At 43.5% G+C, this 16,694-nt stretch overlaps 1 protein-coding gene across 1 annotated transcript in view; it reads left to right on the forward strand.

The window, feature by feature from the left end:
• LOC102380976 overlaps positions 1 to 16,694 on the forward strand; it is a 240,135-nt gene that overhangs the window by 185,719 nt on the left and 37,722 nt on the right. The window contains 1 exon segment of the mRNA XM_025198932.1: positions 9,750 to 9,819. Coding sequence (XP_025054717.1) covers positions 9,750 to 9,819 — 70 coding nt within the window.

Raw genomic sequence — 16,694 nt, forward strand, 5'->3', positions numbered from 1 at the left:
TAGCCCATCTCCATAATCACACTCCCTACTGTAGTATAGGGATCCCTGTAGCAAAGACCCAAGGCCCATTTGTGGTGCAGTGCCCTTTATTTCCTCTCCCCCATACAAGTGTTATTTTATGTATATACTTTATTATGGGGTGGATTTAACTCAAAAAGACTAGCCAATGATTCTATAGTCAACAGGGAGTAAAGGTTTGCCTAGGTCCTATGCATATTACTGATGTCTCTTAGGAACATTAAACTGTTGTGTTTTAATTTGAGTGAAAATCTTGTAAATAATCATTTTAATAAGGTTTGGAATGTCTAAACTCAGAATATCTCCATTTTCTGGTGAATAATGGCTAGTTAGTTATGATTATGGTCAAACAGCACCATTTAGTCAGCAAAATCTTTCTTTCTAGAGTAGCTAAGATATGGGATGAGAAAATAGCAGCATTGTTTTAAAATTGCCTTCTCCTTCTCTGTCTATTGTTTGTCTAAGTGTCAAGGCTATGAAATAACTCTTGAAAAGAAATTTGAGTATTCAATCCTGGGCAAACAAAGCCATAGCAAGCCTCCCAATTGGTTGGGCATACCAATGACAAAACAATTATCTTGTTAATGTATGTTTTGCATAAAAAAATCACTTTAGACATGATTTGACAACCATTAGAAATCTAGTTTCTTTCCTAGGGTTAGAATACTACTGTGCATCATACAACAGAACTAGGATTGCTTCAGGCTACAACTGACGGGGATGTCAGCTTCCTCAACTGGGAAAGGGCACATGCTCCCCTTCAGCAGTGGCCAACCCTGCCTGATAAAGCTGGGAGAAGTGAACATGGGATGCATCTACATGTGCTGCTATGGTGCTGTTGTTACTGCACCATCCTTTAGTACTTCCTTTGGGAAGTACTAAAAGACAGCGCAGTAACAGCTCATACTGCACCCTGCACATGGTTATTTTTAGGCACTACATCACCGTAGCAACATGCTATAATGAGAGGGCCTGTTGCTACGGTGACGTAGCTGTGGCATCATGGTTTTTGCCTGCGGACTCTATGTTGCCATAGCGCATTGCTATGGTGACGTAGCGTCACGTGTAGATGTGCCCACTGAACTGTTTCACAGGTGTCGCTGGGCTTAGCTTTGTCCCTTCTCTTTTGGTGCTCCTGGAGGTATTAGGTACAATGAATTGTGGAGTCCCTCCTGGGACAATACATCTCGGAGCCCCTTCTAACATGAACCGTGGCTGTGGAGTCACAATTTAGCTCCATATGTTGCTTGTTTACAACCCAGTGTTCAACACAATCTCAGAGGACAGTTAATGGTGTCTTTCACCTCTGCGTAACCAATTTGAAGGTGACAAGGTCACCATTCACCAAAAGTCATGACTATCCGACAGCTGTTGGATGGTCTGTATGAAATGAGTTTGGTCTCCGTCCAGTTTCTGGAGGACAGCTGATCACTTCACAACATCTACCACCACAGTTGGCGCACAGGTTTGTAGAGTCATTAGAAGCCAAGAATTGAAAGGACATGGGGACTGAAGTCTGAGCAACAGAGTCAGTCTCTCAAGGTCATGGTTGAGGAATAATTTCAGCATGGTGAGCAAGGATAGTTCTGTAATTACAGAATGGACTCCAGGATTTTAAAGACCTGGGTTTTATTCCTGGCTATACTGCCGGCTTCTTGTGGGACCTTGGGCAAATCACTTATTGCCTTCTTGCTTTGGTGCCCTGTTCTGTAAAATTGGATACATTGTTATTTATCTTCATGGGTAGGTGTGAAGAGGAATCCATTACTGCATGTGATGTGCTTAGAAACAACAACAAACCTCCCCCATCAATAAATAAATCTGCCTCATACCCGCTCCTGCTGCATCCATTTCTGTGGCTCCTGTGAGGAACTGAGCTTCCATACGCCCAGTGAAAAACTCTCTCCAGGGCTGTTGTTCTGACATTTTTCACAAACACTACTTTCATGCAATCTTTTTTCCAAAATAAAATCCATGAAATTATTTCCATTTGATTTTGAGACAAGTAGAAACCAGCATACTGTGATCTAACACTTTGAGGGACTTTAGTAGTTGTTAAAGCACGGCAGTTTGGTAATACAGTAATCTTCAGATGACATCATGACAAAAAAATCCCAGGAGTTCTTTGACAAGCAGCATGCTATTCCACTTTCTGGCTAATGCTTTCATTTCCACTAACAAATGGTAATAAAAAAAAATCCTTTTCTGCATTATTTGTTGCTGAATTTATCTTGTTTAGACAAGCTGGTTTGTGAACTTGAGGCAAGTGAACAGATAGGCATAACCTGAATGCTAAAATCAATAAAAGACAAGTGCAGTGCAGTCATTTGCTCCTCTATGAGTCAGATGTTCCAGCTTCAAAAATAAACATCTGCAAAGTAAGGTCATTTTGATCAGACGTCACATGTGAGAATTACCTGGGGGAAAATAAATGTGAGTATCAGATTCTTATAAGATCGTCCTGATGATAATAGCTTGGTCACTAGAAACAGTCTGTTAGTGTTGGCCCAGTGGGTCAGATAACAATGCAGACTCTCTCTTTCTCTCTCTCTCTCTCTCCCCTCTGCTGTGACGCAGTCCATCTGCTTCTCTCTGGCCATATGGTACAGAAGTATTTAAGAATGGAGACATTACAGTTTTATGCATCTGAATGTTCTTTGCTTTCAATGAAACTTCACAGAAATGACATTCCTTTGAATACTCATTTGAAAGATTTTTTGTCACTTTAAATTAAATTTATATTAACAGTAGGATTTTTATTAACCCTGGGTTATCTAACAGCTAATCTAAGTCCATTAAAAGGGGCTGGTCCCATGTTGCTTTCCTAACCTGCACAAAATGGCATTAAATATTTTATTTTAAATTGCTTCTTAGTAAAGGAAATAGACATCAAAACATGTGAAACTTTTAAAATTGTCCTAGCCTTACAATAAGCCTCCATACTATTGCATTACAGATTAGTGTCTAATCTGAATACCATCATTATGTGTTGCCAAGTGAAAGAAATGCATCGATGACACTGTGAACTGGATTCTCTCTCCCTGAATCCAGGGCACTTGAGTTGTTAAAGCATACCCAGTAGCTGGGTCTCTCCACATGAGGATTCTCTTGGTATAATGCCATTCCAAGACAATGGTATTTTCTTCCCTACAACAGTCCCTGGAGTAGTACTATGCCGAGGGTGGGTGCACCCCCACAAGCAGTAATGTGCATGTCCTTGGAGACAACTAGCAGCAGCACAGATACATACCACTGCTAGTTGTCCTCAGACATGCCCCTGCACGTGCACTCTGGTGCATGGCAAATTACCCAAGGTGGGGTAGAAGAGACTGGGGCCAGCACCTGGGCTGTCTCCAACAGCCTAACCTGGGGTCCTGGAATCCTCCTGGGGCTGCAGCAGTGGTGATCCGGGCACACGGAGCCTGGCTGGCAGCCAGAGCATGGCTTTGGCCAGCCAGACTCTTGTTTCAGGTGGCGCATGCTGCAGCCATGTGCACTATGCCACTTTATTTTTTTTTTTGGTGGGGTGGGTTTTTTGACACTGGGATCTTCTGGAACAGGTGACTGGTAGTAGGGGTACAGGGGAACATGAGCCTGCCTGCCTCCCCCCCCGAGATTGGCCCTCGACTTGGCACCACTCAGGAGAGGGCAGTTTTTTTGCTGTGGGCCGCTGGTATGTTGCGGGGTGGGGGGCACAGAAGTATAGGAGTGGATATGGGGCTTTTGGCCCAGCCCTGGGCCTGCCCACAAATTGTGCACCCCTAGACTCAGGAGGCACCAGTTACCCCTGTGTCCTGGTATTAAAAAACCCAGCTATGCTACAAATTAGCAGCACAGCAAACTCATTCACATGCATGCTCATGGGGATGTGCCCAATGAGCCCAGTTTGCTTTACTCTGGCCTAGGTAGTTTTTTGGTTCAACCACTTGATGTGTGAAATCAAGTATTTGCAGTCCTCATGTTGGTGTATAATGATGACTCTTGCAGTGCAGTATGTGTTTGGCAATCCCAAGTTTCAGGGCTTGTGATCTCTAGGGGTCGGGGGGTGTGAGGGATGAGATTTATTTCTCATCATGACTGTTACTAGCTTCTGGGTATTATTTATGCTTTCCTCTGAAGAAGTAGGATGTTAGTCGCTCTGAATCTTACTGGTCACCAAAGTCATGATCAGGAAAGGTATTTTTATTCCACATCAGACTGGAGCAGATTGTGAGGTTTTCTGCCTTTCTCTAAAGCGTGAGGCGTAGTTGTCTGTCTAGGATCCTTTGAGGCTATAGCCACCAATTATTTCTCTGTGTCATAGCAGTGATAGGGCATTGAAAGTGCCACCTCCTACATCTCCTTTGCTTTTATGTGTCACACATTGTAGAGTGTTCTTGGCATTCTGGTTTGAACTTTGTACTTACGTGGGGGCTTGAAGTGTTGAGTCTGGTTGCCTGTGAATGCAAGGAACTGAACTCTGTGGACCAGGAGGCCCCTTCCAGTTCCATGTTCCTTGGGGGCCACTGCCTGTTAGCATACTGTTGGGCAGGCAAAACACTTCCCCCAACAAATTATTCCTGTTTTTTATCAGCCCAGTTATTCTTGGCCTGTGGAACACACAGGTATATTCAACATTTAGTGCACATTCAAAACTCCGATTCTTCATGAAAGTTCCGCACACGCATTAAAAGAGGGATGGACCATCATGAATATGCAGTACCCTTGTTCAATTGTCTTTTCACTGGTAGGAAGAGGTAATTTTTATGGCAACTTTAACATAGCAAAGTCTATATATTCATACTGTGTTTAGCATCAGGGGGCCTCTGTCTAAATTTGGACTTGTAGGCATGATTGCAATATGGAAGTTAATATATCAGTAACAAACCAAATCCCACAAGCTTCAACTGACAAGTCTGGGCTTGGTGAATGAGACACTCCAAAAGTTAGAGGAGGAAAATATCTTTTAACCTATCTCTGGGGTTCAGTAGATAAACATAGTTTTGCTTTGCTCTCTCTTCCCCAAAATCATAGTAGGCAGAAAATATGTTGTCACATTATCAAATCAGGTCTATCAAATCTTATCCACCCTTGCGCATTAGAACTAAATTGTTTCTTCCATATCTTTGAAGCCCCTTTGCACATAGAATATGGTTTTGGACTTGCTATGCAATATGTAAATTAATTTTTAAACTCAGTAGTGATTACGGAGCAATCATAGCTGCCCCATTGTTGAGGCTGAACTTAGTTTCCCACTAAAAGTCTTATTCTCAGCACTGATGTAGAAGTTAGCTTATGCCTTAAAGCTTGATGATGTGCATCTCTTCCAGACTCTCTCAGGGCCATCTATTAGGAATGTAACTGTGTTCACTTTTCTCAGAATTTTAACTAAGAATGTTGGCATCCCGGGGTGGGAGTGGAGGTTGAGGTTGGGGTTCTGTGTGTGAGAGAACTGTGGGGAAAGGAGTGCCAAGTGTTTCCTTCTTGCACAGAAGTGGCTGCAGATTGTTGCTGCCTCAGCACAAGCTCCCCATGCACATCATGGGCAGCAGTACCAGCAGCTTGTGCTCCCTGGGGGCTGTCAGTCTGGCACACCCCTCTAAATTGGCATCTAGGGCTGTTGCCACATTCAGCCACCTCTGGTTATACTACTGCCTTTTCTTTCTGCTCAAGTCTGTGGATCCAAAAGATGGACCCTTCTTGCTGCTTTTTATGACTTCATCTTAGAGCTAAGATAATGGCATGTAACAAATATAGACACATTGGGCGCATCCAGATAAGTGCGCACATGCAATATGCCATACGCGGGCACATGCCATATGTGCAGGCATTCCCCGTGCTGCTAATTTGCAGCATGGGGCATTTTTTTGACACTGGGCAATCCCAGTGTCAAAAAAATCTGCTCTAGAAAAAAGCGGGACAGCGCATGTGGCATCAGTGTGCACTGCCCAAAACTGGAGCCTGGCTGGCTGGAGTCACTCTTTGGAGGCTGGTCAGGGTCCCTGTTCCTGGATTGCTGCCAGAAGGCCCCAGGACTCCAGGTAAGTCTGCAGGGACCAGCCCAGGTGCTGGCCCCAGTCTCCCCTACCCCACCCAGGGCTACTTGCCATGTGCCAGAGCATGCATGAATGTGTGTTCCTGAGGGACAAGTAGCAGTGGTACAATTATGGGGAAATGTATGTGCACACTCATCTGGACACACTTATTAAGGTTTTCAGAGACTCGAGCTGAATAGACACCTAATTGGTGGAATAGGACTTGGCTCATGACTTTTAAATGCTTACTGCAAATGCATATTATTCATATAAACGTGACAAAGCAAATCAACAAGCAATGGCAAGGTTGGGTGGGCAAAGTAAGGAGATAATGGGCGATGAAAGACTGTGTGGAAAAAGGCAAGCTGACTGGCTTCCTGCAGTATGTCTTTCCAGAGTTTCTAATAGCTGACCAAGTTATTTTTTGTTTGTAGACTTACTGTAGAGAGATTATATTTTTCTGTTTTTAAACTGAACACCACTGAGACACATTTTCCACATGAATGCTCTTTAAATTAGATTTTAATTTTTGTGAAAATATGGAAAAGACAAAATTCAATTTGATGCCAGTTCACGTAATGCAAAGGAGACAGGGCGCAAGCTTGAACTTGTTCTAAGCCAAGTATTATTAGACTGTTATCTTGTCATTAAGAATTGCTTTGAGTCTATCTGTTCAGCAACTCTAATTAATGATCATTTAACTGTACTGTCAGTCCTGTTTAAATGTGAGTGTTGCCAGTTGCTTCCTTCATCTCACCAGCCAATAGGAACTGAGGGAGTCATTCATGCATACCATTGTCCTAGTGGCTCTGGGCCTATAACATCCCAATTTAATAGGGCATTCAGAGCTCATTAGTGAGGAAACACATCAGGAGTGACCGCTCCAGTGCCACACGTTGCGGCTAATAGCCTTGCCGAACAGAATCGTTTCTGTTTCTGCTCACTTGTTTTTGAATCCTTTCAATGTCAACAAGTGGTCATGTCGGCAGGAGCCCGCCATTCTGCCCAACAGTTTTATCCGTTGCTCTCCTGAGCCAGACTTGTGTCCTCCTCCATTGTCTAACCCACAATGGAGCCTGAGCAATCACAAAGGCTTCACAGCCATTCATCATCAGCTCACAAATTCTGTGGGCAAGATTACCCGCCAAACTTTTGGGACGTCGTGTTGGCATAATGTGTGAATACCCATGAAATACAAATAGTTTCTGAAGTTTACACTTTTGTTTCAAATGCATGGAGGGGGAAAATAAAACCTGACATAACTCTGGCTAGAAAGAATGTAAGATTCTATAGAAGAGGGTTAAGAAACAATGACAGAGCAATTGGAATGAGAGGTGTAGCGAGCAGTGCATAAATGCCCTTGGAAAAAATGGCACAAGGGAAAGCGGAGGTAGGAGGAGGGAAGGTGTAATCATGCTTTTGGCTGAGAAGCCTCTTTTTGGAAATGTTCCCCCTGCCATAAGAGGAAGCACAGACAGCCCTTGTGTTATTCAGTTCCACGAGGCACAGGCCCCTCCAGATCCTTTCCCCTATTTCTATTCATGCAATTACTTAATACGTCTTTTGTGGTTATTGGAAACTTAACTGGTAAAAGGCTTATTCAGAAATACATTAGTGTTGTTTAGTATTTGCATTATAGTAGCGCTTAGGCCCCATTATGTTAGGCACTGTGCAAATACGAACTAAGGGACAGCCCTGTCCCAAAATCTTGAATAGGAAAGACAGACAAATTTGGGAGAAAAAGAGCATTGATTTCCCTACTTTATACCTGATAAATTAAGGCACAAGGACTAAATGAATTGTCCATGATCATGCAGATCAGTGGCAGGGCCAGGATTTAAAGTTATGTCTTCTGTGTCCCAACTCAGTGTCTTGCCAGCAAGACCATCCTCCCTCCCTCAGTCTACAGCCTAGGGGATTCTATTGAATTCTGAAAGACTAAGGGCTTTTCTACTATGGGGAGTTAGTATGTAGTATGTATGGGCATGCCTACATTAGACGTTCACTGTGGAGCTGACTAATTAGCTCTGCAGTAAAGTCTCAGGGTCTACATGTGTGGCCCTATTAGGGTGCAGTAAACTAATAAACAACACCGTAGAATAGTGCTTGTCAATACAAGTACTATCCTATGGCGGTGTTATTTAGTGTGCTGCAACACATATAGACAATGACGGGGCTGCCTGGGATACAAGGGTGCTTCAGTGCAGGTGCTGCCTGCTGGCTAGACTCACACTGGAGCACCCTTGTGCCCCAACAAACCCCTCCACAGCCCATTGAGCCGAGTCAAAACAGCTCCAGGCTGACAGGCTGAACTCCCAGGACTCCTGCCAGTTGGGGCTACTTTGAACTGGCTCAATGTGCTGCAGTCCCACGTGCATGTGCAAATGTGGTGCTGAGGAGCAATAAACTCTGGCGTGAACTGCTCTGGAGTTTATTGCTTCTCATTAATAGTATGTGTAGATGCACCCTGTTAGTGTGAATTTATAGAGCCTTAGCTACAAAGTGTTAATTTCCTCTATAGATGTGGTTAGTACAAAGAGCAGCTCTTCAGTGTGGCTTATTCTGCTTTGAAAGTTGTATTAATCCATTATTTGAAAATAGTTTATTGCCACATGGAACCACTGTTAGTGCGTGCTATTTAATTTATTAATTTGTATGCTTACATGCTATGTTGAATAGGGACTGAGGAGTCACAAGCTTAGCATAGAAGCTTCTGAATTTTAAGAGGATTGTTGCCATTTGGGATACACAGGACTGACTGAAACACCTCATCTCCCTGTACACTATCTGGGGAGAGTTGGGCATCTTGGAATGGGACTCAGAAGAGCCAGGATGTTGAGCAGGAAGTCATCTGAGTTAGGGAAGGAAAAGCTTCCTCTTTCTCTTTGCTGCAGGGCTTGGTCTGGTATGCATTTTTGGAGAACCCCAGCGCATCAGGGCCTACAGATGAGAAAGGAGGAAGAATGCTAGTTTGTGAGCCCTGACAAGGTTCACAAACCTTAGAGGTGAACTAGGTGCCTAGCCACTGAGCTTTGTCAGGTTCTCCACAAGCACAGCACAGACATTTAGAGGTCTTGGGAGTTTTGCTGGTGGAACCATAAGCATCTTTGTGACTTCAGGTGCCTCTAGGGCTAGATGGCAACTGAATGAGGATTTTGAGGATCCAGATTTTGAACACAGGTGCCTAAAATGGCAGTTAGGTGCCTAAGTCACTTTGCAGACTTAGCTGTTAATGTACATGCACAATGAACCCAATGGATCTTAGAATAGGATTTGGCTTTGAGTCTTGTTCTGTTGTCAGTTACCTATGCCACTCCCACTTACTATATTGGCAGTGATACACATGTGTTTGTGGTCTGCAAATACATAATTTTGTCTTTAGTCTCTAAAGCAGTTACTGGAAGAGGAAGCTGATTCAGTCACTTCACAGTCAAAGCAGTAGATTCTGAACTTGTTATTAACTAGATTTGGGCATAACCTTGAGATCGTGACTTAACATTTGGGGGAGGGTGTACACATTCATATGTTTTACTTCAGGATTGTCTGTGATGATATGTGAAAGCAAAAATATATAGAAAATAAAATAGAATGTGATATTGATTTAATTTTTTTGAAAGAGCAGTAGGTAGCTTAGAGGACATCAGAAAGAAAGGAAAATGTAGTATATAACATTTGCTTTTCTTTTTTGTTTTTGTTTCCATTGGTGATATTGTGCAGCAATTTTATGAAATCATTGATTGGTCGCATGGATTTTAAGGCCCTGGAATTGAAAATATACAAAGCTAAGGTAAGCTTACAATTTGACTATTCTTTAAAAATATCCATTCTTTGTTAGGTTGTCACCCTAGATTTGCTATAAAATTTTGCAGCTGAATTTGAGAATCATATTAGATAGATAGATAGATAGTATTACATAGTATGTAAGTATCTAAGCCTGGGTGCTTAGATACTTACTGTCACGGAGCACTAGGGTGCCCCGTGCCTAGAGAGGAGAAACTGCCAGGGAGAGAGAGAGCCCTGGCAGAGCATAATGAGCCCAGCTGAGTGTTGCCAGGGTAACGAGCCCAGCTGTGGGTTGCCAGGGCAACTAAGGAGAGCCAGCTGCCTGTAGGAGGCAGTGCCTGGCCCTTATAAAGCCCAGGGCTGAGGACAGGCTGGCAGTTCCCTGCCAGCCGCCAAGGAGGCAGGAGCTCTGGGAGGGAGGATGCGGGGAGGAGCCTAGTAGCAAGTACCAGGAAGAAGCCTGACTTGCAAGTACAGCTCACGATAGCCCTGAGAGGATTGGGCACTATGGTTTAGCCAGGGGGCTTTATGTTTGCGTTACAGCCAGGAGGCTCTAGTTTATGTTCGGCTTACATAAACCAGAGGTTTGGGTGAGGCTGTAGGGGTTGGAGGAGACGCAAGGCAGCCTCCCTATTACATTTACTTTAAGAGCAAAGACGTGGCGGGCAAGAATGGAGGGTGCCCTTGGACCAGATTAGCGCGGAGAGAGGGCCTTGAGGAGATCACGGCCCTCCTGAAGGACCCCGCCGTGACACTTACCTACACCAAGGATTCCAAGGATCTGGAATGGGCTTCCAAGAGAGGTGGTACTATCACCTAGCTTGGAGGTCTTCAAGAGGAGGCTAGATAGTCACCTGGCTGGGGTCATCTGACCTCGGTCCTCTTTCCTGCCAGGGGGCAGGGGGTTGGACGCGATGATCCATTGTGGTCTCGTCTGACTCTACAATCTATGAATCTACACCTGTGAGTAAACCTCTTGAATTCATTGGGACTGTTCATTTGCTTAAAATTAAGTACAAGCAGAAGTGCTTTACTAAACAGACACCAGGACACTCATCATCTTGAAAGAACAAGCCCAAGGCTATGCACAAACTTTTTGGAAGTGGAACTTCCCTGTGGGCATATCACAAAGGCATATGTTAAAGTCAATAGATATGGATATTTCACAGGATGTGTCTTCTTCATTTACTTTTTTAATGTTTCCTTTTGTTTCATAGCTTTAAAACATCCATCTCAATGTAGAATATTCCACCAACTACCATACATGGTGGAAGTTCTGCTCCTTTGACAATTTAACAAGTAGAAAAGTATTAAAAGATACCATGTAAGGAAGAAGCCTGAACTGGCAAAGTGAAGCATCAGTAACTGAGCAGCTCTCATCTATCTTAGAAACGTAAGTGGTGCACCCTCAACACCATGCTGTCAGAATATCTTACAGGCATTCATGTCTGTTTGCTCAACATCCATCATGTGAAGTATTGTTATCCTCATTTTATTAGATGGAGAAATCATGACATGGTGAGGCTAAGTGATTTGCCCATGGGCTCACAAGTAGTTTTTGGCTTGCCAGGATATTAAACTAGTTCTAGATTAGTGTCTTGACCACTAGACCCATTTTAGAGAACATAAAAGCCCTTAAATTTTTGTAATTGTATACAAACAAAATTACATTAAAAGAATGTGTTGGAGTGGTGATGGTCCAGGAAATATTCAAGGGGCAAGGATTTTTGTGGGCGATCTTTTTTCCTGGACCAGCTACATGCTTAGGATAAACTCAGACATGGTTTTGAATGTAATATCTTCAGCTCTGAGGAAAAAACACGTATAGCAAAAGACTGAAAACACTTTGCTGGTCCGTGAAATTAGAAAGGAGAGAAGTCCCCAGGGGTAATAGACGAACAAAACACAGAAGAAAGGATAGCTTGATTAGTGGAAGATCAAGGCCTTTCAAAAGGGAAGTGGATCATTATCACCTGCAGTGTGAATAATGTTCTAGGCACATAAATACTTAAAAATGAGAAAATGACAGAACCAAAATTCCTCATGAGACCAGTTTTCTTGTGCATATGTATTAATAAATCACCTTAATAAATTGATAACAAAATATTTTTTCATAAGGGACTCCTGTCCGAAGCTGGGATAACAAATCGTTTTCCCATCATGTCCTAATTCCTGAGTTTTCAAAACCATTTTTCATTTTTTTTATCAGGTTAATCCCAAAAAATCTTGAAAAAATTTTCAGGGTAGAAAACGAGGAGAAATACCTATCCCACAATAGTCCACTCTATAGTGGAAGAGGTCCAGCTCAGGTACCATAAATCAAGGAGAACCCCATTCATCTTAAATGAATGCCCTAAAAACTGGCTGTTGCAGAGTGGGTACTTCTTTCTCTCAAGTTTTAGCTAGAGATTCCATCCTGAACCTAACAAACCTTTCTGATAAAAGTTTCTTTGAAAATAACAAAACTGCAGGTATAGCCAGTCAGCACTTTTCAATGAAAAATTGTTTTCTCAAAAAAAAAATAAAAAAAATCCCAGGCAGCTTCAGTCCTGCATCATTAAGAGCACAGGATGTGGACTGTACTCTGGGGATGAATTGGGATTGTTCAATTTTAAAAAAATTGCTTGTCTTTAGGACTCCTGATTCATTTGTTAGAAACTTTGGAAGTGAATATGGCAGAGGATTTCTGAATTAAAAAGCAGGGTTTCATGATTAAGACAATTGATTGCTGCCCTTAGCGAAGTAGATTCTATCCCTGCCTCTGCCAAGGAGTTCCTATGTGGCGCTAACTAGGTCAATTAAACCAAGCTTTGTACAGATGGCCACTAGTTATGTGTTCCTCATTTATGGCTGTCTATCCTGAGATTCAGGAGTCTAATTTGAAAAGAGCTGAACACTGATAACAGCTATTGAAGTCAATAGGAGTTGTACTTTGAACATATAACATGCTATATAATGCCAAATTATCTGGAAAACTAAGTCATAAGCATCTCATATCAAGCACCCATAACTTGAGAGTTTTGACTTTAAACTCTAGGCCCCTATTCTCCATCTTTAAAATGGGGATAATACCATTCCCTTACCTCCCAGGTGTGTTGTGAAAATAAATTCAGTGATGTATGTGAAGTACTTATACCACAGTAATGAGCTCTGTAGAAAAGCATATGAAAAAATAATAATTCTTTCTTCCGATAAGGGTTTGAATGCCATGCAAGAAGTAAGGCTTGAGGCTACATAATGAATTCTGGAGATAAAAAACAAATATTGAATAGTTATTCATTCAGTGAGCACCATCTGTCTTTAGAACTGAATGTCACAGGCATCCTATGAGAGAGAGACAGTATGTGATAAAACTGGAGAACATCCAGAGTAGATAGTGCAGAGGAGAGCAACAAAAATGAAAAGTGGTCTAGAAGACATGACTGATGAGAAACGGTTGAAGGAATTGGGTTTATTTAGTCGAGGGAAGAAAAGACAAGACTGATGGAGGGATAAGTTGTTATAAAGAACACCGTGTTCAATTGTCATCTGTATCCACTTAAGATAGGAAAACAAGTAATCAATTTTAATTTACAACAGGAAAGATTTAGGGAGGCTATGCCATCTCCTTCGGTGAGGATTTTTAAGAGCAAGTTTGACAAACATTGGTCAGTTTTGGTCAAGGTAAACAATTCTGCTTCAGAGGCCAGAAATAGACTGGATGACCTCTTGAGATCTGTTCCTTTGATTGTAGGCCCCTTAGCATATTACATGTTAATCATGGCATAAATGGCAAGGGTGCTACACAGGCATGCAATTTAAGGTGTCATAATGTAACAAACCAGCCATAATAACATTCTACATACAATTGTACAATTATATGTTGAACATTTTTATGGCAGGTTTGTATGGCACCTTAAATTAAACTTCTAAGAGGTCAGGGCTAGGGCTGACAATCAGAAGATTGTCAGCTCCAGCCAGGGACCTCACCAGAGTCTCAAACTAGCTCCGGTTTCTCTCTCTGTCTCTCCATATAGATAGATAGATAGATAGATACTCTATGTGTGAGTGTACCTTCACAGGGACAAGCCCAGGTACCATCTTGGTCACCCAAATTGAGGCAGAAAGATTCAGAGAGCCTGCAGGCCCCACAGAGATGGCAGACTTCTCTTGGCACTGCTCAAGGGCACCCTTTGGCATTGCCTTCTGCAAGGTCTTTCTATTATTGCCCTGGTTTTTTTTAAATTTAATGTTTGTTTGTTGAGGAGAGGGGAAAGATTTATCCATTTTTGGGGATAGCTACAAACTTTGTATAGGACAGAAAGGTGTAGATTTGGGATACGGGAATCCCTCCTAGCTATGAGGCTGGGGAGTGGAAGTGGGTGGGCATAAGGAGTGTGGTGGAAGGAAGTGGGAAGAGACTTCCTATACCTAGATGTGAATGAGGGTTGGGCAGGTAAGAAACATGACTGGGATAGGCTGGAAGGGTTGTTGTCCTGGATTGCAAGCAGGGAAGTAGGTGTGGGTAAGCTGAAATGGAAGTTCTGGGGTGCCATTTGGGAAGTCTATTGGTATTTTTTATTTTGTGGGTTATCTTTTATTATAAGCTACCTTGAGCCTTTCTGGGTAGGATGGGATATAAATAAAATCTAAATAATAATAGTAATATGCATGCAAGTACATTTAGACCACACATTTGGTAGGGATTTCCATACAATTTCCTTCTTGAGAACAATACAACTATTTGAAATAGATTTGGATTAAATCTTTGTTTTGTGTGTGCATATGTATATGTATGCTTGTGTGTTTTTTATATATAAAATACACATTTTTGGAGGAGGGGTCTCTTTCTAAAGAGAGCATTTAGAGTCCCATCTCACATTAATGAAGAGGCTGGGTGCCTTGTCGCCTTTTGTGTCTTAGAAAATTCTCCCTCAGCAGAGTTGAAAATTTACATGAAAAAAATGGGGAAAATATTGGTTGGGGTGAAACCCATAAATTTCTTGGCTATATGAGATAAAGTAATTTTCCATCAATCCAAAACATTTTATTCAAGCCAGAATGATTATATTTTCTTTTTGTTGGGTTATTTAACCCCTTTAAAACCTGTTCTTTTTTAACTTTAAGTCAATTTTGAAATGAAATATCAAAATCTTCATTCTAAGCATGTCAAAATGAAATGCTGTCATTCTCCAAAATCCTCCAATTTTTTATCAGAAACAATTTGATGAAATCAGTCTCAATTCACATAATTTTGGTCCCTTCCAGACTTATTTTTGGTAGACTTCCCCAAGATCTACCCCTAATAAATATGTCATAGAATCATAGAAAATTAGGGTTGGAAGTGACCTTAGGAGGTGTGGTGGGTTCAGGCTTTGGTCCCTGCCTCTTTCTGTCAGTATTTCCCAGTCTACTCCACCTCCTGCTTCTCTGCAGGAGAATTTGCACATGACACCAAGCTGTGGGGAGTATTAGATATGCTGGAAGGTGGGTGTCGTGGCGCATCTTGCTGCCCCGCTCCTAGAGAGGGGAGAACTGCTGGGAAAAGCCTTAGCAGAGATAATGAGCACAGCTGCAGCTTGCCAGGGCAACTAATGAGAGTCAGCTGATCCTGAGGGGGCAGGGCCTGGCTCTTATAAAGCCTAGAGCCAAGGCCAGGCTGGCAGTTCCCTGCCAGCAGCCAGAGGGGCAGAAGCTCCTGTGGTTAGGATGCGAGGAAAAGCCTAACAGCAAGTATAGCTCGCGAGAGCTCCAGAGGCTGGAGCAATGATGTTAAATTACAGCCAGGAGGCTTATGTTGTTAGGGCCCAGTGCTTTGGGTTTTGGTTATAGCCAGGAGGCTGGTGTTTGCTTTAGTGTTTGTATTACACCGGTGGCTAGGGTGAGGCTATAAGGGGTTGGAGGAGGCCTCATAGGGACCCCAGAGAGGTGGGGCCCTAGCGCCAAGAGGGCGCATTATCCTCATAAAGGGACCCACAATGGTGTGGGGGCCCTAGCACCAGTGAGGGCGCAGTACTCATAGGGGGGCTCACAGGAGTGCAAGGACCCCGACGCCAGTAAGGGTGCAACTTGCGGGGCGTGTAGACCCCAGCCCAGAGTGGGGCATTTAAAGAGCCCAGTGTGGGCACAGCAAGTCCCAGAGAGAGGGGCGATTTTAGTAGGAAGCCCAGGGTGGGCATAGAGAGCCCCAAACAGGGGGAAGTATTATTAAGGAGCCCAGCGGGGCCTGGAAGGTCCCAGAGAAGGGGGACCATTGCGAGGCCCAAGGGGGGCAATGTTTGTGAGGCCGGTAACAGGCTAGCACTACGGAAAACCCAGGGCAGGGGCAGGGTGCTGCGGTGGACCCAGACCAAAGGGGTTAGCAGCACAGCGCCCCAGAGAAGGGCGGTGCTGCGGTGGTCCCCAGGAAAAGGGGATAGCAGCACAGTGCGCCTGGCAAATGAGAGGTTAGCAGTGCGGTGGGCCTAAAAGACCGGTGGCTCAAGAGGACGTCCCAAAGTGGAATAGATTATTTTAGAGAAGGCCTAGAGTGGTCCTCAAGAGTCCCAAGAGAGGGGCGGTGTTACTAAGAGTCCCAGTGAGGGGCACTGTATTAGAGAGAGCCCGGAGTGGGCCCAGTGAGAGCCCAGAAAGGGGCAGTAGCATAGAGACATACAGAGAAGGCCCTAGAGCGGGCTAGATTACAGAGGAGGACCCGAGAAAGCGGGTTTGTATTTTGACCAGACAACGTCTGTCCCATCTGCAAGGCTTGGGGCGTGGTATTAGGGGTTGATAGGAGCCACGCGTAGCCCATAAGGCTGGGGTGCCGGAGTAGCACCCATCATACGGGGTGACCACAAGAGCCCAGGAAAACCGTGGGGACAGAGGTCCCGAGTAGCCGTGCCCAAGGAGGAGTAAGGG

The sequence above is a fragment of the Alligator sinensis genome, unplaced genomic scaffold (assembly GCF_000455745.1).
Source record: "Alligator sinensis unplaced genomic scaffold, ASM45574v1 scaffold74_2, whole genome shotgun sequence".
NCBI classification, from domain to species: Eukaryota; Metazoa; Chordata; order Crocodylia; family Alligatoridae; genus Alligator; species Alligator sinensis.